General features: G+C 40.2%; 1 protein-coding gene across 11 annotated transcripts in view; it reads left to right on the top strand.

The window, feature by feature from the left end:
• Nucleotides 1–23,821, top strand: part of ppfia4 (PTPRF interacting protein alpha 4) — a 774,853-nt gene that overhangs the window by 575,839 nt on the left and 175,193 nt on the right. For all 11 annotated transcript variants that reach the window (XR_010020122.1, XM_063065583.1, XM_063065586.1 and 8 more), the window contains exon 3: nt 9,798–9,962. Coding sequence is in view for 10 of the 11 variants with exons in the window: in XM_063065583.1 (XP_062921653.1) it covers nt 9,798–9,962 (165 nt within the window). In the remaining variant the exon portion in view is untranslated. The remainder of the gene's footprint in view (nt 1–9,797; nt 9,963–23,821) is intronic.

Here is a 23,821-nt window from a genome sequence, read left to right as displayed (position 1 = left end):
GCACCAGTGGCAACTGTGAAGAACAAAAGGCAGTCACTTATCTTTAATATGGATAGAACTGATATATTACAGCAGATGAATACCCAATTAAGTTGTTTGTTCTTGGACATGATGCTATCTTATTTCATCCATGATAGCTCATTGGCAGTTGGTATAAATCCTAATTTTATATCCTCTTCTTGTATATTACATATATTCTTCCCAAATTTCCTCCATTGAAATTACATGTTCCTAATGCAATTATTTTGTTTACTGGCGCTTGACATGACTTGATTCTGCTTACAATTGCTGACACTTTAGCTTCTTACTGTCTCTATCCTGATTGCCTCGTTAAGAGTCCAGTATGCTCACTTCCAAAAATTAAAAGAAGTTACTTTAAATCTTAAGATATAAAACAGAAGCAGAAACTTTTGTGAGTGTGCATCTGGTTAAATACTCTACTTAAAAAGTAGTTCACAATTTAAATGGACGACTCTTTGTACAGCACAATGAAAAATGACCAAATCCTGCTCTCAGCTCAAAACACACAAATGAGCAGATATGGGCAGATAATAGTTCATTAAATCACAAGACGTAAAAATCAGCAAACAGTGTAATTGAAAAAGAGGGGCCCACTGAATTTTTTTTTAAAAAGCTACTTTATAGGAAGAAAAGGAAGATTTGCATTGGAACATTTATATCCTCAGATATTTGAAAGTAGTTCAATTCTAAGAAATAGTTTATACTTTTGCCAGTGATGTAATATGTAGGTAAATTGTGCATAGTAAGGCAAAACCAAATTTTTTGTCATAACTGCAAGTCTGTGTATGCACAGATGCAATGAAAAAAACGGGCTTGCAGCCGTGTCACAGGATTATAGCATCATAAAAGCAGCCTTCACAAGGATAATAAATTAAACATAAATTATACACAAATTTTACTAGATCCCACAAGCAGTACTGTGTTTTACCTCTTTTGTTAAGTATCATTCAGAACACTAGGAAATAATCTTTTTTATTTAATAACGCTCTCCAGTTTTTCTACATGCACTATACCAGCCTCAGCTTAACTTTTCATCTGAAAGTTGTCACTTTCAACACAGTGGCTCTTTGTTAGCTAACCTTGCGGGGTGAGCCAAGATCCTTTCTAGGGAAGGAGTCATTGCTGAGTCAGAGGCAAGTGTGCTATTGCTGGGTACTGCAAAACATGAACAACATCTTGTATTTATTGAGTTCTTTAATGTAATAATACATTCTTAAGTGCAGTCTCTGTATGTTTTCAAACAAATTGCACATCAGGCCACAAGGAGATTGCAGGGCAGGTGAAGGCGAAGGACTATTTTAAGGACAAAAGGGAGGCCTAAAGCTTTGGTGAGACAACTCATTGTCCTTTAGCCTGAAATTAAGCAGACAGTCAATGATGGATTTAAGTTCAGAAGTAACAAGGACACCAGAATTAGAGGAATGAAAAGATCTTAGTGTAAAGTGATGGAGATGAGTGATCAAGTAATGGAGCACCTGAAAGCAAGACAATGATTTTTCTTAAAATCAACGTGTCGCATACTGGAGAGTCAATATGGTGCCCAAGGCTGGGGAAAATAGATAATACCACCAATGCTGTCTTGGCAAAATTCTTCACCTTGACTGGGAGGAGAAGCAAGCCAATATCCTGTCCTATGTTGACTTCCCCATCAATGATGCCATAAATACAGTCACCTTTGCCCGGCAGCCACTTTTATTCTTGATACCAGATTCCTAAAGCAAGAACTTTTCCATTTTTTTTCATGTGTAAAGAGGAAAAGATTAAAGGATGTGCTCAAAATTATCTTGGAAAAATTACAAAATTCTCCACTGACTTGGGAAAACTCAGCTCATGACTGTCAAAGTCAAGTCTGGAACGACAAAATGAACACCTAAGTGTTTCAGTGGTGGATGAGCTCAGGCAGGGGTAGAGTCAGGAGAAAGTTCTTAATTAGTTCCAAGCCTGTTGCAACATGGTTTGCATATAAACACTCCTGAGTATATTGGCCACGTGTCCATATATGATAGGGTAGTTCTAGTCTACAAAGATTTAGTCCTGTGCTGAAAGAGCTGAACTCAGATTCATAGTTTTCTATTATGTTAAAATATGTAAAAAATGTAATAAATTTAAATTGACTCAGAAGTTTAAGTTCACGTCACTTTCAGCAAAATGATTACAACTTGCAAGCCATGCCTTAGAGATTTATAACTTTTGTACATCCTTGTGAATGGAATTATAAAAGCGACTGTCGTTATAAGGAAATTCCCTCTGAAATTCATTTGAAAAGTAATTATAGTTTAGCTTGTGCAGGATCTCCACCAGCCAGTAGAATTAGTGAAATCCTACTGGTGACGTTGTATCTAGAGCAGGCGTTATATTCAAGCAAATTTGTGACAGACCGAAGGGGAAAAGGTTGATGGGACCCATTCACACCAGGTGTGCAATGTGAATCTCTGCTTTCACACACTATTTCTAAATGTTTTGTGTAGAAGTTGAGGACAAATCTTTACTTTGTAGCAACAAACACTTGACTGACTTGCACGGTTCGATTTCTATTAGTAATTTTGGAGCTTCTGCATCTTTTAGATAGATTATTTCTTTCTGTCTTTTAGTTTTTGTGCTTTTTAGTGCTCTAACCAATTTTTACATGAGATACAAGCTTGAAGATATTGCCAAGTAATATCAGCTAATAATCCAAAATGAATATGCCATTACCTTCAATAAAATGGCAAGGACAATTTGTTCTTTCTGTCATCTACCCAAATTGATTTGAATTTTGCTTCATCTAAGGTAATTCTGATGATGGAAAGAAGAATAAAGGATTTCTTTCAACAGTTAATTGAGTGCTAGTGAAATGGATGCATTGAAGTGGTGGGGTATTATATTATAGACAGTTTTTCTAATATCCTGTGTCACCATCAGAGATTGCAGAACAGGCATTTGTACACATGCTAGCTTTGATATATGTTAGCTTCATCCTCATTTACTTGCCTTTCCTTGAAAATTTCAAGTGATGTTACATAAAACTTGGTTCATTCCTGAGCTCCCATTATGGAACTTTAAAAAATAGCACAGTAGCATAGCACAGACCACAGGAAAGGTCCTTTAACCCACAGTGTTGTGCCAAACTAGTTAAATTAATGTTCAAACTAAACTAATCCCTTCTGCCTTCAAAATGTCCATATTCTTCCATTTATTGGTCTATCTGAGAGCCTCTTAAGTGTCTCAATCATATCTGTCTCCACCACCACCCCTGCTCGTGCATTCCAGTCATCCATTCTGTGTCTAAAAAAACATGTCCTGCGCATCTCCTTTGAAGTTAACCTCTCTCTGCTTAAATACATACCCTTTGCTATTACACATTTCAACCCTGCGAGATGATACTGGCTGTCTACTTTGAGTCTCTTATAATTTTATAAACCTCTATCAGATCTCCCCTCAGCCTTTGCCACTCCAGAGGAATCAAGTTTGTCCAACTTTTTCTTGTAGCACAAACTCTCTAATCCAGGCAATGTCGCTGTAAACCCCTTCTGCACCATCTCCAGAGCATCCATATTCTTCCCATCTTGGAGCGACCAGGGCTCCAGATGTGGCCTAACTAGAGTTTTATATACAAACACCATTTCCAGAAAAGTTGGGATATTTTCCAAAATGCAATAAAAACAAAAATCTGTGATATGTTAATTCACGTGAACCTTTATTTAACTGAGAAAAGTATAAAGAAAAGATTTTCAATAGTTTTACTGACCAACTTAATTGTAATTTGTAAACATACACAAATTTAGAATTTGATGGCTGCAACACACTCAGCAAAAGTTGGGACAGAGGCATGTTTACCATTGTGTTACATCCCCTTTTAATAACATTTTTTAATCGTTTTGGAACTGAGGATACTAATTGTAGTAGATTTGCAATTGAAAATTTTGTCCATTCTTGCTTGATATAAGACTTCAGCTGCTCAACAGTCCGTGGTCTCCATTGTCTGATTCTCCTCTTCATGATGCGCCGTACATTTTCAATAGGAGATAGATCTGGACTGGCAGAAGGCCAGTCAAGCACACGCACTCTGTGTCTACAAAGCCACACTGTTGTAGCCCGTGCAGAATGTGGTCTGGCATTGTCCTGCTGAAATAAGCATGGACGTCCCGGGAAGAGATGTCGCCTTGATGGCAACATATGTCTCTCTAGAATCCTAATATATGCCTCAGAGTCAATGGTACCCTCACATACGTGCAACTCACCCATGCCGTGGGCACTGATGCACCCCCATACCATCACCGATGCTGGCTTTTGCACCTTTCGCTGATAACAATCTGGATGGTCGTTTTCATCTTTGGCACGGAGAACTCAACGCCCGTTTTTTCCGAAAACTAGTTGAAATGTGGACTCATCTGACCACAGCACATGGATCCACAGTCTTTCGGTCCATCTGAGATGAGCTCGGGCCCAGAGAACTCGCCGGCGTTTCTGCATAGAGTTGATATATGGCTTCCTCCTTGTGTAATACAGTTTCAAGTTGCATTTCTGGATGCAGCGATGGACTATGTTGAGTGACAATGGTTTTCTGAAGTACTCCCGAGCCCAGGTGGCTGTAATTGTCACAGTAACATGACAGTTTCTTGGGCAGTGCCGCCTGAGGGCTCAAAGATCACGCGCATTCAACAGTGGTTTCCAACCTTGCCCTTTACGCACTGAGATGTCTCTGAATTCTCTGAATCTTTTCACAATATTATGTACTGTAGATGTTGAAAGACCTAAATTCTCTGCAATCTTACGTTGAGAAATATTCCTTTTCAACTGACTAACAATTCTCTCATGAATTTTGGCACAAAGGGGTGAGCCACGACCCATCCCTTGCTTGCAAAGACTGAGCCTTTGATGGACGCTACTTTTATACCCAGTCCTGATACCTCACCTGCTACCAATTAGCCTGCTTAATGTGGAGTCTTCCAAACCGGTGTTACTTGAATATTCTGTGCACTTTTCAATCTTATTTTAACTCTGTCCCAACTTTTGTTGAGTGTGTTGCAGCCATCAAATTCTAAATTTGTGTATATTTACAAAATACAATTAAGTTGGTCAGTAAATCTATTGAAAATCTTTTCTTTGTACTTTTGTCAGTTAATTAAAGGTTCACGTGAATTAACATATCACAGATTTTTGTTTTTATTGCATTTTGGAAAATATCCCAACTTTTCTGGAAATGGGGTTTGTAGATGAAGTCTAGATACTGACTGTTCAGCTCAGTTCCTTTATTAATGAGGGCAAGTATGCTGTCTGCCTGCTTTACCATCTTATCAACCTGTGTGTAGCCATTTTAAGGGAGCTATAGGCCTAGACTAATATCCCTCTGCACATTAACAATGTTAAGGGGCACATCATTAATAATGTGCTGTCTATTTACATTTAATCTTCCAAAATGCAACACTTCACATTTGGCTGGGTTAAACTCCATCTGTTATTTCATTACCCATATTTGCAACTGTATCCTTTGCCAGTTGACCACAATACCAGTAACCTTTCTACCATCTACTAACCCACTCACCTATGTTTTCATTTCATCACGAACACCAGAGGTCCCACTTTCGTCTCTGCAGAACACCCTAGTCACAGAACTCCAGTCAGAATAGGTCCCATCAACCACTACCATCTGTTTCTGAATCCTAACAGCCAATTCACCTTGCATCCCATTCATCTTAATCTTCTGAATGAGCCTCCCGTGAGGAACCTTGTCAAGCTCCTTATTAAAATGATTGCAGACAACATCCACAGTTCTACCTCCACACAGATCTCCCTATTCTCCATGTACTTCTACTTGGTAAATGCTAATGTAAAGTACTCATTTAGGACCTCACCCACATTCTCTTCCTCCAAGCACATGTTCAATCATTTATTCTTGAGTGGTCCTACCAGTTTTCCCTTTGCTCTTGATGTATGCATAGAATGCCTTGTGATTCTCTCTAATCCGACTTGGCAAGGACTTTTCTTGGTCCTTCCTAGCCCTCCTAATTTCCTTCTTGAATTCTTTTCTGGCTACTTTATAATTCTCAACTGCTCCATATGATTTTAGCTTCCTAAACCTCACATGCACATCTTGTTTTATCTTTTTTTTTACTCAACAGAGCCTTTACTTTGTGAAATATACCATTTTCTATTTTATTCCTTTTGGATATATGTTCCATTTCTTTTGAGGGTTGGGAGAACTAACGTTTTATAATTGGCCATTCAAAATTTTAAGTTCCTTTTCTTCTCTCTTCAGTTGCTTCTGGCCAAATTCCCAGTGAAAGGGGAAAGCCTGCTGCCATCTGTCATGCCTTAGTCCTTATTATTTCTGACTCTAGTGCTGGATGGTTTAGACTGATAGTGAGTCAAACTGCATTATTTTTCATTCTTCACTTCCTCCTCTTCTCACTGACTTTGGTAACGATATTTTAATAATGTGAGAGCTAGTACATAAGGATGTAGCCATAGACACAGATTTCTATTCTGCTATTCTATGAGGCAATGTATTAAGACATTAGTGTACTGTGAAAAGATACTAGTCAAGTGCTCCAGTTCTCAGTTTCCAGCCATTTCACCCTCTACACTCAAACTGTTTATGTCAGTTCTTTCATTTTCTTTCCTTGTAGCTATTCCATTAAAAACAAACATTCCTGATCTTTTTCTGTACCTCAGGCTTTTTTTTCCAAAAACTAATTCCTTTCTGCAAGTAAGGACTTCCTTCTTCTTTTTAGTCTACCACCCCTATTGGGACACAGCTTCCAACAGCAGCTCACCAGAGTCCTCTGTCCTAGGCTAAACGTTGATCAGCCCTGTGGCTTCTGCTTTCACCACATGACTTCATACATCTTCAAGGCAAAGATCCTTCCTCTCAAGGGATAAGGTCTTTGCAGTTCTGCTGATACCTTTGCAGCTCAGGGTTTTTACAGAATGGGTTTGCTCGCCCCAAGCCCAACCCCTCTCCTTTGACAGCTGGGCTTGGGACTGTCCGTGTTGGAGTGAAATAAGGACTTTGCTTGACATTTAGTTCACCACGTTCTTCCATTTAGCTTCCTGTTATTAATTCTGTTCTGGACATTTTCCAGTATAGGGTCTTGAGTAGGTGCATTTGCTGTCTTTCACTGCCTACCCTTTGCAGTGTTTCATCCTTTTTTATTTATTCATTTGTGGGATATGGGCGTTGCCAGCTGAACCAGCATTTATTGCCCATCCCTAGTTGCCCTTGAGAAGGTGGAGATGAGCTGCCTTCTTGAACCGCTGCAGTCCCTGAGGTGTCGATCCACCCACAGTGCTGTTAGGGAGGAAGTTTCATGATTTTGACCCAGCGACAATGAAGAAATGGTGATATGTTTCCAAGTAAGGATGGTGGGTGATTTGGAGGGAGATTTCCAAGTGTTGGTGTTCCCAGGTATTTGCTGTACTCGTCCTTCTAGGTGGTAGTGGTCGTGGGTCTGAAGGTGCTGCCTTAGGAACTTTGATGCATTGTTGCAGTGCATCTTGTAGATAGTACACACTGCTGCAACTGTTGATCAATGCTAGAGGGATTGGATGCTTGTGGAAGGGGTACCAATCAGTAGGCTGCCTTGTACAGGATAGTGTCAAGATTCTTGAATGTTGATGGAACTGCACCTGTCCAGGTGAGTGGCAAGTATTCTATTCCACTTCTGACCTGAGGCATGTAGATCGTGGTGGATAGGCCTTGGAGAGTCAGGAGATGAGTTACACGCTGCAGGAGTCCTAGCCTTTGACCTGCTGTGGTAGCCACGGTGTTTATATGGCTAGACCAGTTCAGTTTCCCGTCAATGGTAACCCCCAGGATGTTGATAGTAGGGGATACAATAATGGTGATGCCACTGAATATCAAGGACAATGGTTAGAGCCTCTCTTGTTGGAGATGGTCATTGCCTGGCACTTGCATGGCCCAAATGTTACTTGCCACTTGCCAGCCCAAGCCTGGATATTGTCCAGGTCCTCCTGTATTTGGGTATGAACTGCTTCACTATCTGAGGAGTCACGAATGGTGTAGAACATTGTGCAGTCATCTGCGAATATCCTCACTTCCGACCTTATGATGGAAGGAAGGTCATTGGTGAAGTGGCTGAAGATGGTCAGTCCTAGGACTGATCCCTAAAGCATTTCTAACAAAAACAGAAATGAAGGAAGAACTCAGCCAATTAAGCATTATCTGTGGAAGCAGAATTTTTGTGACTCCAAAACATAGAAAACTAATTGAAAATAAAACAAAGGAGCCGGGAATGCGAGGCTAACTTTGTTCTTACGTTAAGCGAGGCATGTATGTATGGCGTGGTGGCATGATGACGTGTGCCATTCATGTGTTTTTACATATAACCCATAATGAATTATTTAAACATAGAATGTTTAATCAAACAATATATTTACAATATTACTGAAATATGAAATACACAACACTCCTCCCTGCTTAGTTATAAACTCCAACTCAATGTAGAATACAACTCAATTTATATATATCTGTATATACAGTATACTGTATAATACAACTAACATATAGACATCCACAGCAGAGTAAATTTTAGATTGTCCCATCCAAGCCTAAAAATTTAATCGCTATGGAGGATTTATTACTCTTGTGGGATGACGTCTTTCCTGACAAGGAGGTTCACTCTGTTTGGCAAGTGAGACTTGTGACTGTGAAACAATCTCATTTTCTGAGGCCGGTGAAATAATCTCAAGTTCCGGGGCCTAATTCGTGCTGGTTGTAGGAAAGGATCCTGGGACTGCTGGAAGTGGTTCTGATGTCTCTGGACACATTTCTTGTGGACGTGTTGGCATCCCAAATAGTGCATGGCAGGCTTCACTGGATGGTGTGGATGATAATGTGTGAGTACAGTTTCCTTGTAAATACGTCACAATTTCCTGAATTTTTGGAAAGCTACCTCACATTACATTGTCCATTGCCATTTCCTCCTGATCTGTGATAGTGAGTTCAACAGGTGGAGCACAGTAGCCAGGTGTGGCAGGAACCAGTTATAGTAATTGACAAATCATAAAAAGCACCCCTAGAAACCACTGATTTAACTCTAGCCTAATTACAGGATAATTTGCAATAGCCAATTAGCCTACTAACCAGTATGCCTTTGAACTATGGGAGGAAATCCATGCATTCCACAGGGAGAATGTACAAATTTCTTACAGAGGACATGGGAATTGAAATCTAACTCTGACCCTTGACCTATAATAGTGTCATGCTTACCACTATGCTATCATAGTTATTTTCTTGGTACTTAATCATTTTTGGTGTTCTAATAATCTTTACTTTTTAATAGCTTCTAGATACTTTAACCTTTACTTTTATTTGTATAATTCTTTATTAGTTATACTTGTTGCATATTGTTGTTTCTGTTGCACGTTGTGCCAACACACCATAGCAAATTCCTGGTATGTGTATATGTACTGTATATGGCAAATAAAGTTGATCCCTGTTAGACATCCCTAGGTATTAATGTCTGAGCAATTTAGTGAGTAGGCTTTTAACTTACAATTTGAAATAAGCCTCATTTGAAGCTGTCTTATCCTTGTAAGCTTGTGGCAGCAGACGTGCTTCCAGGTAAGAATAGGCTTAATGGGAAGATGGCCAATGTGTATCTCTGATATCTTGTTTAACACATAACAGTGTTTTAAACCTTGGTGTTATGAAAAAGGTGTCCAACATATTGAATGGAGTTGAATTACTAATTGTACTTGTAGAATCATTTGGTTAAGTCTGTTAAAAATTATTAATCAAGCTGAAGCCCTTCTAACTTATGATTATTTGACAGCTCTTACTTGAACATCTGGAGTGCCTTGTGTCGAGACATGAGCGGTCACTGCGAATGACAGTGGTCAAGCGACAATCACAGTCTCCATCAGGTGTCTCCAGTGAAGTTGAAGTTTTGAAGGCATTGAAATCATTATTTGAACATCATAAGGCTTTGGATGAAAAGGTGAGAAGTTACTGGTGGGCTGGGAGAAAAAGAATCATGTCTGAAGGAGGTTTGTCTCCTTTGTCAGTCCTCGTAAGATATTTGATAGGTATTAGATGAGTCTCCAATTCTTTCAAATCAAAATTAGAGATCTGCTAAGGACGGTCTCCAAATTCAGAATTGTATTTTGGTTCTGGTAATAGAAACACAGAAAACCCACAGCATAATACAGGCCCTTCGGCCCACAAAACTGTGCCGAACATGTCCTTACCTTAGTACTACCTAGGCCTACCCATAGCCCTCTATTTTTCTAAGCTCCATGTACCTATCCCGGAGTCTCTTAAAAGACTCTATCATTTCCGCTTCCACCACCGCTGTCGGCAGCCCATTCCACGCACTCACCACTCTCTGTGTAAAAAAACTTACTCCTGACATCTCCTCTGTACCTAATTCCAACCACCTTAAAACTATGCCTTCTCATGCTAGCCATTTCAGCCCTGGGAAAAAGCCTCTGATCAATGCCTCTCATTACCTTGTACACCTCTATCCTCTGTCACTCCAAGGAGAAAAGGCTGAGTTCACTCAACCTATACTCTTAAGGCATGCTCCCCAATCCAGGCAACATCCTTGTAAATCTCCTCTGCAAACTTCCTATGGTTTCCATGTCCTTCCTTCTCGGCTCTTAAACTCAGTCCCACGGTTGTTGAAGGCCAATGCACCATCTGCCTTCTTAACCACAGAGTCAACCTGCGTAGCAGCTTTGAGTGTCCCATGGACCCCGACCCCAAGATCCCTCTGATCCTCCACACTGCCAAGAGTCTTACCATTAATGCTATATTCTGCATCATATTTGACCTACCAAAATGAACCACCTCACAGTTATCTGGGTTGAACTCCATCTGCCACTTCACAGCCCAGTTCAGTTTTGCATCCTATCAATGTCCCGCAGTAACCTCTGACAGCCCTCCACACTACCCGCAACACCCCCCAACCTTTGTGTCATCAGCAAATTTACTAACCCATCCCTCCACTTCCTCATCCAGGTCATTTATAAAAATCACAAAGAGTAGGGGTCCCAGAATAGACCCCTGAGGCACACCACTGGTCACTGACCTCCATGCAGAATATGACCCATATACAACCAGTCTTTGCCTTCTGTGGGTAAGCCAGTTCTGCATCCACAAAGCAATGTCCTCTTTGATCCCATGCCTCCTTACTTTCTCATAAGCTTTGCATGGGATACCTTATCAAATGTCTTGCTGAAATCCATATACACTATGTCTACTGCTCTACGTTCATCAATGTGTTTAATCACATCCTCAAAAAATTTAATCAGGCTCGTAAGGCACGACCTGTCTTTGACAAAGCCATGCTGACTGTTCCTAATCATATTATACCTCTCCAAATGCTATAAATCCTGCCTCTCAGGATCTTCACCATCAACTTACTAACCACTGAGGGAAGACTCACTGGTCTATAATTTCCTGGGCTATCCCTACGCCCTTTCTTGAATAAGGGAACCACATCCGCAATGCTCCAAGCCTCCGGAACCTCTCCTGTACTCATTGATGATGCAAAGATCATCGCCAGAGGCTCAGCAATCTCTTCCCTCGCTTCCCACAGTAGCCTGGGGTACATCTGTCCGGTCCAGGGGACTTATCCAACTTGATGCTTTCCAAAGCTCCAGCACATCCTCTTCCTTAATATCTGCATGCTCAAGCTCTTCAATTCACTGCAATTCATCCGTACAATTGCCAAGATCCTTTTCCATAGTGAATACTGAAGCAAAGTGTTCATTAAGTAGTTTTCCTAGTTTTTTGAACCTTTTGTAACCTCTTCTTTTCTTATTGACTAGATTTACAACAGCTTTTGTACACTACAGTTCCTGTACCCTACCATCCGTTCCCTGTCTCATTGGAATGTACCTATGCAGAACCGCATGCAAATATCCCCTGAACATTTGCCTCATTTCTTCCGTACGTTTCCCTGAGAACATCTGTTTCCAATTTATGCTTCCAAGTTCCTGCCTGATAGCCTTATATTTCCCCTTATTCCAATTAAACGTTTCCCTAACTTGTCTGTTCCCATCCCTCTCCAACGCTATGGTAAAGGAGATAGAATTGTGATTACTATCTCCAAAATGCTCTCCTACTGAGAGACCTAACACCTGACCAGGTTCATTTCCCAGTACCAGATCAAGTACAGCCTCTCTTCCTGTAGGCTTATCTATATATTGTGTCAAGAAAACTTCTTGAACACACTTAACAAACTCCACCCCATCTAAACCCCTCACTCTTGGGAGATGCCAATCAATATTTGGGAAATTAAAATCTCCTACCACAACAATCCTGTTGTTCTCGCAACATACATCAAAGTTGCTGGTGAACGCAGCAGGCCAGGCAGCATCTATAGGAAGAGGCGCAGTCGACGTTTCAGGCCGAGACCCTTCGTCAGGACCTGACGAAGGGTCTCGGCCTGAAACGTCGACTGCGCCTCTTCCTATAGATGCTACCTGGCCTGCTGCGTTCACCAGCAACTTTGATGTATGTTGCTTGAATTTCCAGCATCTGCAGAATTCCTGTTGTTGTTGTGAACCCTGTTGTTCTTACACTTTTGCAGAATCTGTCCCCCTATCTGCTCCTCGATGTCCCTGTTACGATTGGGTGGTCTATAAAAAACACCCAGTAGAGTTATTACCCCCTTCCTATTCCTAACTTCCACCTAGAGAGACTCCATAGACAATGCCTCCATGTCTTCCTCCTATTCTGCAGCCGTGACACTATCCCTGATCAACAGTGCCATGCCCCCACCTCTTTTGCCTCCCTCTGTCCTTTCTGAAACATCTAAAGCCTGGCACTTGAAGTAGCCATTCCTGCCCTTGCACCATCCAAGTCTTTGTTATGGTCACAACATCATAGCTCCAAGCGCTGATCCACACTCTAAGCCCATCCGCTTTGTTCATAATACTCCTCGCATTAAAATAGACACACCTCAAACCAACGGTCTGAGCGCATTCCTTCTCTATCACCTGCCCATCCTCCCTTTCGCACTGTCTCCAAGCTTTCTCTATTTGTGAACCAACCTCCCTTTCCTCTGTCACTTCAGTTTGGTTACCCCCCCCCCCCAGCAATTCTAGTTTAAACTCTCCCCAATAGCCTTAGCAAACCTCCCTGCCAGAATATTGGTCCCCCTGGGATTCAAATGCAACCTGTCCTTTTTGTACAAGTCATACCTGCCTCAAAAGAGGTCCCAGTGATCCAGGAGTCTGAATCTCTAATCCCTGCTCCAATCCTTCAGCCACGCATTTATTCTGCACCTCATTCTCTTCCTATACTCACTGTCACATGGCACAGGCAGTAATCCCGAGATTACTACCTTTGAGGTCCTGCTTCTCAACTTCCTTCCTAACTTCCTGTGGTCTGTTTTCAGGACCTCCTCCCTTTTCCTTCCTATGTCGTTGGTACCAATATGTACCACGACCTCTGCCTATTCTCCTTCCCATTTGAAGATATCGTGGACACGATCAGAAACATCCTGGACCCTGACACCTGGGAGGCAAACTACCATCCGCATTTCTTTCCTGCGTCCACAGAATCGCCTGTCTGACCCCCTAACTATAGAGTCCCCTATCACTGCTGCCATCCTCTTCCTTTCCCTACCCTTCTGAGCCACAGGGCCAAACTCCGTGCCAGAGGCACAACCACTGTTGCTTCCCCCAGGTAGGCTGTCCCTCCCAACAGTACTTAAACAGGAGTACTTATTGTTAAGGGGGACAGCCACTGGGGTACTCTCTAGCATCTGCCTCTTGCCCCTCCCTCTCCTGACTGTTACCGGCTTATCTGTCTCCCCGCTTATAGTTCCTCTCTATCATCTCCTCACTCTCCCTGACCAGATGAAGGTCATCGAGCTGCATCTCCAATTCCTTAATGCAGTCCCTCAGGAGCTGCAGCTCGACTCACCTGGTGCAGATGTGATCATCTGGGAGGCTGGGAGTCTCCAGGACTTCCCACATCTGACACCGAGCACAGAACACCGGCCTCACACACATACTTCCTGTCTGTATTCTACACATGCAACCTACCTCGCCTCGACCCACTATTGCCGAAGCCCCGTTGAGCCAACGCCTTCCTACTCTGTCTCCCCCTACTCTGACGCCTGCTGTATAAATCTGTCTTCTTTTAAAACTCTTCTTGCTGTTCTCACTGGCTGACCTCCATGCGCTTGCGCAGTCCTGCCCTGTTCAAACTGCTGAAGAAATGAAGAACTGTGTTCGAGATACCTTGGTTGATGGTTCTTTGAATATACAGCATTGATTAAAATTGATTATTTACGATGGTCTTGCACCAAAAAAATGTTACCAGCCTACAGAGACATAAAACATTTGAAATTTGCTGCATGTGCATTTGTGTTTTTAGTAATCTGTCCAAATGTTCAGAAGAAAACCCTTGATGTTATACTTGCAGTTCTTAAAGTGCCATTGCAATCATGAAGATTGGGAAATTGATTATTTGCTATTTGACAGATGCCAAATTGTGTTTATTTCTTTGGTACTGTTTTCATTTAATATGATCCATTTTAATACATTTGTCTTTGACATACTGTGGCTCAGCAAGTGCTTCTCTATATAACAAGAATAAATTGCGTTGCATTAATTAAAATGGTCGCACTAATCATTTGGCCTAAGGTAAGCGATTTTTATAATTAGTTCTTCCGATAGCCACATTGTACATATAGTTGGGGACATTTCTTTATAAAATAACTTAGTTATAGCATTGTAAGTTGTAATAGAAATTCTTCAGCTGATGCTTCCTAAAAACTCTTCACCCATTTATAGTGACCATGAATTTGTGTCTGTCAAAATCTCTGTAGTCAACAACTGTGACACCTCGGTTTTCCTTCCCATCTGCCCTGTAGCTAATTCCTGTTAAAGATGAATTCTAAGTCATAATGATAAGTTTTACAAGGAATGTAACCAATCTATTAGGAATTTATGTCAATCCTCGATTATCTAATCTCTTAAGTGATATGATTTGTCTGCTTCCACTGGTATGACGATTAGTTTTCATATTTTTTTGTAAGTGGAGCTTTTATTATTCCCCCTTTAAATTAGGTTGAAGGTATTTTGAATTTGAGCAAACAAAATTGGAAAACTAAGGGAAACCCCAAAGTGGCATTTTCCCTCCATAGTTTGAAAGAACGTCCTGTTGGAAAATCTTTAGTGTAAATCAAAATAAATATACTGTTAAATCACTGAAGTAACTATGTTAACTTCTATTACAATTCACGGCCACATAAAGTTTTGGTTTATTATGTCTGGTTAGGCCTTTGCTAACTAAATTAATCCAAGACTAAACCTGCTGTCAGATTTTCATCATACCCCATCCTTTTGGCTTTATTCAATTTAACCTGTTTTATCAGATTTGGCAGCACACATAAAATGCTGGGGGATCTCAGTAGGCCAGGCAGCATCTCTGAAAAAAAGTATAGTCGACGTTTCTGGGCCAAGACGCTTCGGCAGGTACTTTTTTCCATAGATGCTGCGTGGCCTGCTGAGCTCCTCCAGTATTTTGTGTGTCTTGCTTGGATTTCCAGCATCAGCAGATTTTCTGTTGTTTGTTATCATAGTTGGCATGGTTTATTCATCTGTAATTTATTCTTGCAAAGACATGCCTCCTAATCTTTTTAAATTGATAATCCTATATTACCTGATTTTCCATTCAGAAGAAAAAGCTTTTCTGTCTTCACTTTATTAAAATCCTTCTATAACTGAATAAGAAGTCTGTATGAAATTTTCCTCTGTCCTTCTCTGCTTCAGTGAAAATTATCCTGCTATGTTTAATCTCAGCTTGGAACTCTGAGGTTGCATTCTCAGCATGTTATTCGTGAATTTCACTGTGGAAACTCAATGGGTTTTATTGATTTGACTGAAGTGGAATATTGCATGCATACACTGCAGTATTGTCCATTTAGATTATGGGACCAAAGCCAAATATGAGAATCTGCACAGTATGCTCCAGTGTTTGGTGGTGATTTATCATTGCCTGTTTACATTTGTATTCTTATTTCAAAGACACAAATGTTATAGGGTTGCATTAATGGTTTTATCAACCTACACACAATTCCCTGTTAAGTATTGCTCTGCGAACTTCTGATTTGACATTTTCCAAACCTTTTGATGTCCAGCTATTTCTAGTAGACTCATTTCCCCAAGTCAACGTTTCCATTCAGATTGGCTTAGCACTAAATTGTGTATTTGTTTTAGTGAATATTGCTAATATCTTTTCACCTACTAGATTAAAAAAAATGGTTGACTCTTGTGTAGGCCATACTACCAGTTCTGACAATTGGATTGCATGTGTGAGAGGTAATATTTGATATAATTAGAACACGCATTAAAGTTATATTTTTATGGAACAGAGGAACAGTGGATTTGGAAGGACATTGATGATGAATGTGACAGCATAAATTTAGGTATAAGACTGTATGGATGCATGCTGAATTCTCAATTTTGCCTTTAGAATCAGAGACTAGGAAATCACAAAGGCTGCAGATGGAACATTGCCTACAGTTTTGCATCTAACTTACATGAAATATACAGAATAAAAGCAACATAGATATGGATTCACTGTGATTTTATCAGATATAAATGATTTACAGTTTTGCAAAGATTTGATATCAGAATTTTTAGTCAAGAACTGCAGAAGTTTAGGAAGAATCTTTGGGAGATCTTCATGATTTAAAGTGTTATGATTGAGTAAATATTGTTTCAATTGTTAAGCCAAATGACATCAGTTTAACACAGCCACAACAATAATTGAATAGCAGATTCTTCATTCACATACTAGGACACAGACTATTGAATGGCCTTTTCTCCGCAGTGCAATGTTCTGTAATTGTTTGGAATGGACTGAATAACTTCATTTAGTTAAACCTCTATTTCTGCCAGTTTTTAAAATGAGTTCCCAAATTCAAAGATTTAAGAATGCATCATAATTCTGTCCAATTTAGTGCATTTTATAGGGCTAAAGAAAGTTCATAAATATGAACATAAAATTTAATTGAAACTAAATCTCTTTTAAGCTTTTGAACAATTTTCTCATTAACTTAACAGAATAGGAGCAGCAAATCGTGATATTGTGAGCTGATACAGTGATGCATTTTATGTTGAATACTGAAATGGCAGATTTCTGTCTATAGTTCCCTGAAAGATGAATTTTCAATTTGAGTATTTTTGGAGTAACTCCCATGGTAGCATGACTCATACAAAGGACATTAGCATTCTGTTTAAATTAATGCTTCTTTGTCCACCCACGTAAAGATAATCCAGAGAAAGTTCCTAGTCAATGAGCATTCAGCCATTCTGAATATCAAAAACCTAAAAGGTGGTCTTACAAAAAAATTGAAAAGCGCCACAGAAGAGGTAATATAAAGTGTTACTGATAGCCGTGTATCGAGACTGTGTTCAGCCATTTGTAGCAGGCTATGTTCTTAACACGAGCTGTTAAATCCAACTGTTAACATCACGTGGAGCATCCTGCAGCATTGCCACAGAGCATGAGAGCACAGCATGAATCGAGAACAAGCCAGTCACAGTATTTTGTTTTAAAGCAATTGGTTATATTATTATCCATTTTATTTAACAGCAATAATCAGATTATTGATGAAAAGAACAAACAACGCTTTGCAAAATGCATCTTGCTTTGTTTTGAGTTTATAATTGGAACTAACGTTTTCCTTCTGCATTGATGCTGTTACTTTAGATTCTTCATTTGCTCCTTCGTCCTTGTATCTCCTGCGAAATAGAGTTTGTATCCTTATTGATATTTATAAATTTCACTGACTTTATTGACAGCTTTTTTTGAAGTGTGCTGAGCTATCACACGGACTTTTTAAAAAGCAGACCATTCATATTAATGTTTAGCACAGTTTGTTTTCTACATTCCTTTTCTCTGATCTTCCAGTACGATGGCTGCTATTTCCTCCGTCATCTCTATAATGAGAAAAGCAACTTCTTTCCAATGTATGACCTGAACTATCAGCTGAATTCAATCCTTCCAATGTTGTCTGGAGCATGTGGGAAATCCGGAACACTCCTAAGTGTGTCTTTTGGCAGCTTTTGAATGGAGTCACTTCATTGATGCATTATCTTCAGATTTCCTTAGTAGTTAGTTCGAGTGTGTGTGATGAAGACTTGTATATATCCATTGCAACTCCACTGTATAATAGGGCTTTATCAACATGGTAGTTGATAGAATTCTGATGCATACATTGACCCGAGACTATTATTTTGCCTTATAAAGTCCACTCCAGTACATCATTTCTTACACCAACTCATCTTCCGCTCATCCCTGCCTAACAGCACTTACACATCTCTCCAGCTCCACTGATAACTGGCCTCATCTTGATTATTAATTATGTCTCTCTTTCATTGTATCATCAGTGAAAATATGCACCCTCTTACATATTACTTTTGTTTTTCTCCTGAATTGTGGAAGAGAGCTTTTGGGAGACAAAAAGAGACAGAAGTGATGACTTTCCTGTCATCTTAACTCAGACTGGCAGAGGAGGAAGCACTGGAATTAAGAGTGAAATTGGAGGGAATAACTGTAGAAGGGGTCCTCCTGGCAATCTGGTGACAGAATTCAAAATCATCTACCCATTGCATTTAACATTCACTCACACAGATTTGATCAGCATCTAGTAAAATACAATGCAAGAGCAATATTGCAATATTTTAAATTTTACAAATATATATCTTGTTCTTAATCTTCCACAGATGCTTTGTGCATTTTACTGGACGTAACAATAGAATCCTCACTGTCTGAGGATACACTGTCACAAAGTGTGCATTAGCCTGCATAGCCCAGACTTTGATGGATACAGTGGTGTCAAAGCCAAATTTTCATCAAAGGGTGTCGAATGCACTGCTCAGCTTGGCACAGGTGTGACATCTTGGACTGCTGACAAACAGGATACTTCCTCAGTGGTGCAGTAATGGATTGGCAGGCATCCTCAGCTGTTCTATGCATAGCTTAGCAAGATTGGAAGAACTTTCTTCCAGCATGTAGTGTATTATGTTGCGGGCATTTGTAATCATGTTTGACTTCATCTCTGAAAAATGGCTACCTGTACAGAGTAAGTGCAGGAATTAAGTGAGCTGCCTTTTTTGTCCTTACCACAACATCCTGCAGCATAGTCATTGGTAACTCCTACTCGGAAGAGACGGGTGGTAGGGCCATGTGATGCTCTGACTGATGGACACCTACATACTACTGATCCATTATGTCCCTTACTATTCAGTTATTACCCCCTATTTTCCTGGATGAGTTTGCCCTACGCTGGTATAGATGGAGTCTTTGGTGGAGTCCTCACATTTTCCTGCATGGAGGATCTTTGTCTTTATCACAGAGACAAGAACAGCCAACCTTCTGTTACTAAAGCTTTGGGACTGACTTCCATTGGAGTCTGAGGAAAGCAAGAATAATGAACGTGAATATTTTCAATGATTTTTAAGCTTCAGTTACGGTTTTAACTCACAGAAGTGTTATTTATTATGTTTTTCTCCACTTTCTGCCATGTTTGGTTGATGTCCAGTTTTTCAATCCCACTTGAGATTAAATGCTGATGTACTGATACCAAGGAGTTTTTTTTTAGAGGGGCAGATTACTGAGGGAAGAGGTGGGTGGTGTCTATGATAGGAATGCCCAGTGAATCTCAACATACTGCAGGGATCCCAACCAGCACCATGTACTGCATCTAGTGGATCAGATAACTGAATCTCCTTCTTCTATTCCTATTTTTTCTGATTATATCAAATGCATGCTACAGCTCCAGTTCTCATCAGTGAAATAAAGCCAGCTTCCACCATTCTGAGTACCCTGACTCGTGTACTTTGGACCGTGTCTCTAGTCTCTTATCAGTCTGCTGATGCTTGCTCAGAGACATACAGTTGAAGTCTGAAGTTTACATCCACCTGAGCCAAATACATTTAAACTCAGTTTTTCACAATTCCTGATATTTAATCCTAGAAAACATTCCTTGTCTTAGGTCAGTTAGGATCACTACTTTATTATAAGAATGTGAAATGTCAGAATAATAGTAGAGAGAATGATTTATTTCAGTTTTTATTTCTTTCATCACTTTACGAGTGGGTCAGAAGTTTACATACACTTTGTTAGTATTTGGTAGCATTGCCTTTAAATTGTTTTACTTGGGTCAAACGTTTTGGATTGCCTTCCACAAGCTTCTCACAATAAGTTGCTGGAATTTTGTTCCATTCCTCCAGACAGAACTGGTGTAACTGAGTCAGGTTTGTAAGCCTCCTTGCTCGCACACTCTTTCAGCTCTGCCCACAAATTTTCTATCGGATTGAGGTCAGGGCTTTGTGATGGGCACTCCAGTACCTTGACTTTGTTGTCCTTAAGCAATTTTGCCACAGCTTTGGAGGTATGTTTGGGGTCATTGTCCATTTGGAAGACCCATTTGCGACTGAGCTTTAACTTCCTGGCTGATGTCTTAAGATGTTGCTTCAATATATCCACATGATTTTCCTTCCTCATGATGCCATCTATTTTGTGAAGTGCACCAGTCCCTCCTGAAGCAAAGTACCCCCACAACATGATGCTGCCACCCCCATGCTTCACGATTGGGATGGTGTTCTTCAGCTTGCAAGCCTCACCCTTTTTCCTCCAAACATAACGATGGTCATTATGGCCAAACAGTTCAATTTTTGTTTCATCAGACCAGAGTACATTTCTCGAAAAAGTAAGATCTTTGTCCCCATGTGCACTTGCATACTGTAGTCTGGCTTTTTTATGGCGGTTTTGGAGCAGTGGCTTCTTCCTTGCTGAGCCGCTTTTCAGGTTATGTTGATATAGGACTCGTTTTACTGTGGATATAGATACTTGTCTACCTGTTTCCTCCAGCATCTTCACAAAGTCCTTTGCTGCTCTGGGATTGATTTGCACTTTTCACACCAAAGTACGTTCATCTCTAGGTGACAGAATGCGTCCCCTTCCTGAGCGGTATGACGGCTGCGTGGTCCCATGGTGTTTATACTTGCATACTGTTGTTTGTACAGATGAACGTGGTACCTTCAGGCGTTTGGAAATTTCTCCCAAGGATGAACCAGACTTATGGAGGTCCACAGTTTCTTTTTCTGAGGTCTTGGCTGATTTCTTTTGATCTTGTTTGTAAACTTCTAACCCACTGAAATTGTGATATAGTTAATTAAAAGTGAAATAATCTGTCTGTAAACAATTGTAGGAAAAATTACTCGGGTCGTGCACAAAGTAGATGTCCTCAACGTCTTGCCAAAACTATAGTTTGCTAATATGAAATCTGTGAAGTGGTTAAACAATGAGTTTTAATGACTTCAACCTAAGTATATGTAAACTTCCAACTTCAACTGTATATTTAGAATTCATAGGAATGTATTCTTAACTTTCTCCCCAAGGACAATGCAACAAATGATAATGGATTTTATTGCAGTACAAATAGCTCACATTCCAATATCAGATGAGCTTTGATTGTGGGATAATGCAAATTCAACTCAGAACTTTTCTTCTGGAAACACACATTCTTCTGAAGGTACAACATCATTGCATCATTGTCACAATGTGCAACTGTTAAAAAAATAGTGGTATAATATCTTATTGATACACAATGTTAAGAGATCCCTCAACATTCTTGGGTTAAATATAAAATGCTTTCATTCTCTTAGTACTTTCTCCTTTTATTCAAAACTGGATCTGTAATGAAACAGCTTAATTCCAATTATGGGCTTCATTCTGAAACAAAGTTAATACAGAATTCTTGAAGAGGTCTTTTAGATTAACATTAAATAATCAGCCTATTGTTGGACATAGGCAATTGGCACTTACTGGAAAAAAATGACTAAATTATGAAAGTGTATTGTTTGGGATCAACTTCATTGGATAGTTTGTCATTTTCTTCAAATTACAAGAAAACAGGGACTGGATGCTTATGCACAAAATTGAAAGCTGTTAGTCTAAGATGCCTGTTTGTTTCGCTGCCGCCGCTACTGTGTGATCCGAAATCTCCAGAGAGGAAGGCCCTGAATCCTCAGCTTTGCTTGTTGCTTGGCGGCCGGGAACGGGGTCAAAGCGCTCGGCAGAGATGGTGCTCGGTGCTCGGTGTCGGAGGCTCAAAGTTTTCAGACAGACTCAGAGTCGGACTGTGGTCGGGTGCTTCCAGGATGCTGCATCGGCAAGTTTGCAACGCTGGAAGCTCATGGCAGGGAGAGTTTCTCCCTTCTACTGTCTGCGTGAGATGTTGGGCTATTGGGACTTTGAAACTTTTTTTTTTACCGTGCCCATGGTCTGTCCTTATCAAATTATGGTATTGCTTTGCACTGTTGTAACTATATGTTATAATTATGTGGTTTTTGTCAGTTTTAGACTTGGTCTGTCTTGTGTTTCTGTGATATCATTCTGGAGGAACATTGTATCATTTTTAATGCATGCATTACGAAATGACAATAAACAAGGACTGAGTGTCCCCATAATCTAAAATCTAAGATTTCATCATCTGTTTTACATTATTTTTTTCAAGAGCTACTTTTTGGAATAGGAAAATTATTAACTGCAATATTTCCTCCAGACAGAACTGGTGTAACTGAGTCAGGTTTGTAGGCCTCCTTGCTTGCACACACTTTTTCAGTTCTGCCCACAAATTTTCTATCGGATTGAGGTCAGAAAATGATGTCAAGTCTGGTTCATCCTTGGGAGCAATTTCCAAACGCCTGAAGGTACCACGTTCATCTGTACAAACAATAGTACGCAAGTATAAACACCATGGGACCACGCAGTCTGTTCAGGAAGGAGACGCATTCTATCTCCTAGAGATGAACGTACTTTGGCGCAAAAAATGCAAAACAATCCCAGAACAATAGCAAAGGACCTTGTGAAGACGCTGGAGGAAACAGGTAGACAAGTATCTATATCCACAGTAAAACGAGTCCTATATCGACATAACCTGAAAGGCTGCTCAGCAAGGAAGAAGCCACTGCTCCAAAACCGCCATAAAAAAGCCAGACTACAGTATGCAAGTGCACATAGGGACAAAGATCTTACTTTCTGGAGAAATATCCTGTGGTCTGATGAAACAAAAATTGAACTGTTTGGCCATAATAACCATCGTTATGTTTGGAGGGAAAAAAGGGTGAGGCTTGCCAGCCGAAGAACACCATCCCAACCGTGAAGCATGGGGGTGGCAGCATCATGTTGTGGGGGTGCTTTGCTGCAGGAGGGACTGGTGCACTTCACAAAATAGATGGCATCATGAGGAAGGAAAATTATGTGGATATATTGAAGCAAAATCTCAAGACATCAGCCAGGAAGTTAAAGCTCGGTCGCAAATGGGTCTTCCAAATGGGCAATGACCCCAAGCATACCTCCAAAGTTGTGGCAAAGTTGCTTAAGGACAACAAAGTCAAGGTATTGGAGTGGCCATCACAAAGCCCTGACCTCAATCCGATGGAAAATTTGTGGAAAGAACTGAAAAAGCGTGTGCGAGCAAGGAGGCCTACAAACCTGACTCAGTTACACCAGTTCAGTCTGGAGGAATGGAACAAAATTCCAGCAACTTATTGTGAGAAGCTTGTGGAAGGCTATCTAAAACGTTTCACCCAAGTTAAACAATTTAAAGGAAATGCTACCAAATGCTAACAAAGTTTATGTAAACTTCTAACTCACAGGGAAAGTGATGAAAGAAATAAAAGCTGAAATAAATCATTCTCTCTACTATTATTCTGACATTTCACATTCTTAAAACAAACTAGTGATCCTAACTGATCTAAGACAGGGAGTGTTTTCTAGGATTAAATGTCAGGAATTGTGAAAAACTGAGTTGAAATGTAT

Source organism: Mobula hypostoma, chromosome 13 (genome assembly GCF_963921235.1).
Source record: "Mobula hypostoma chromosome 13, sMobHyp1.1, whole genome shotgun sequence".
In the NCBI taxonomy this organism is placed as follows: Eukaryota; Metazoa; Chordata; class Chondrichthyes; order Myliobatiformes; family Myliobatidae; genus Mobula; species Mobula hypostoma.
Note: the sequence above shows the minus strand (reverse complement) of the source record. Positions and strands in the feature narration are given on the sequence as shown.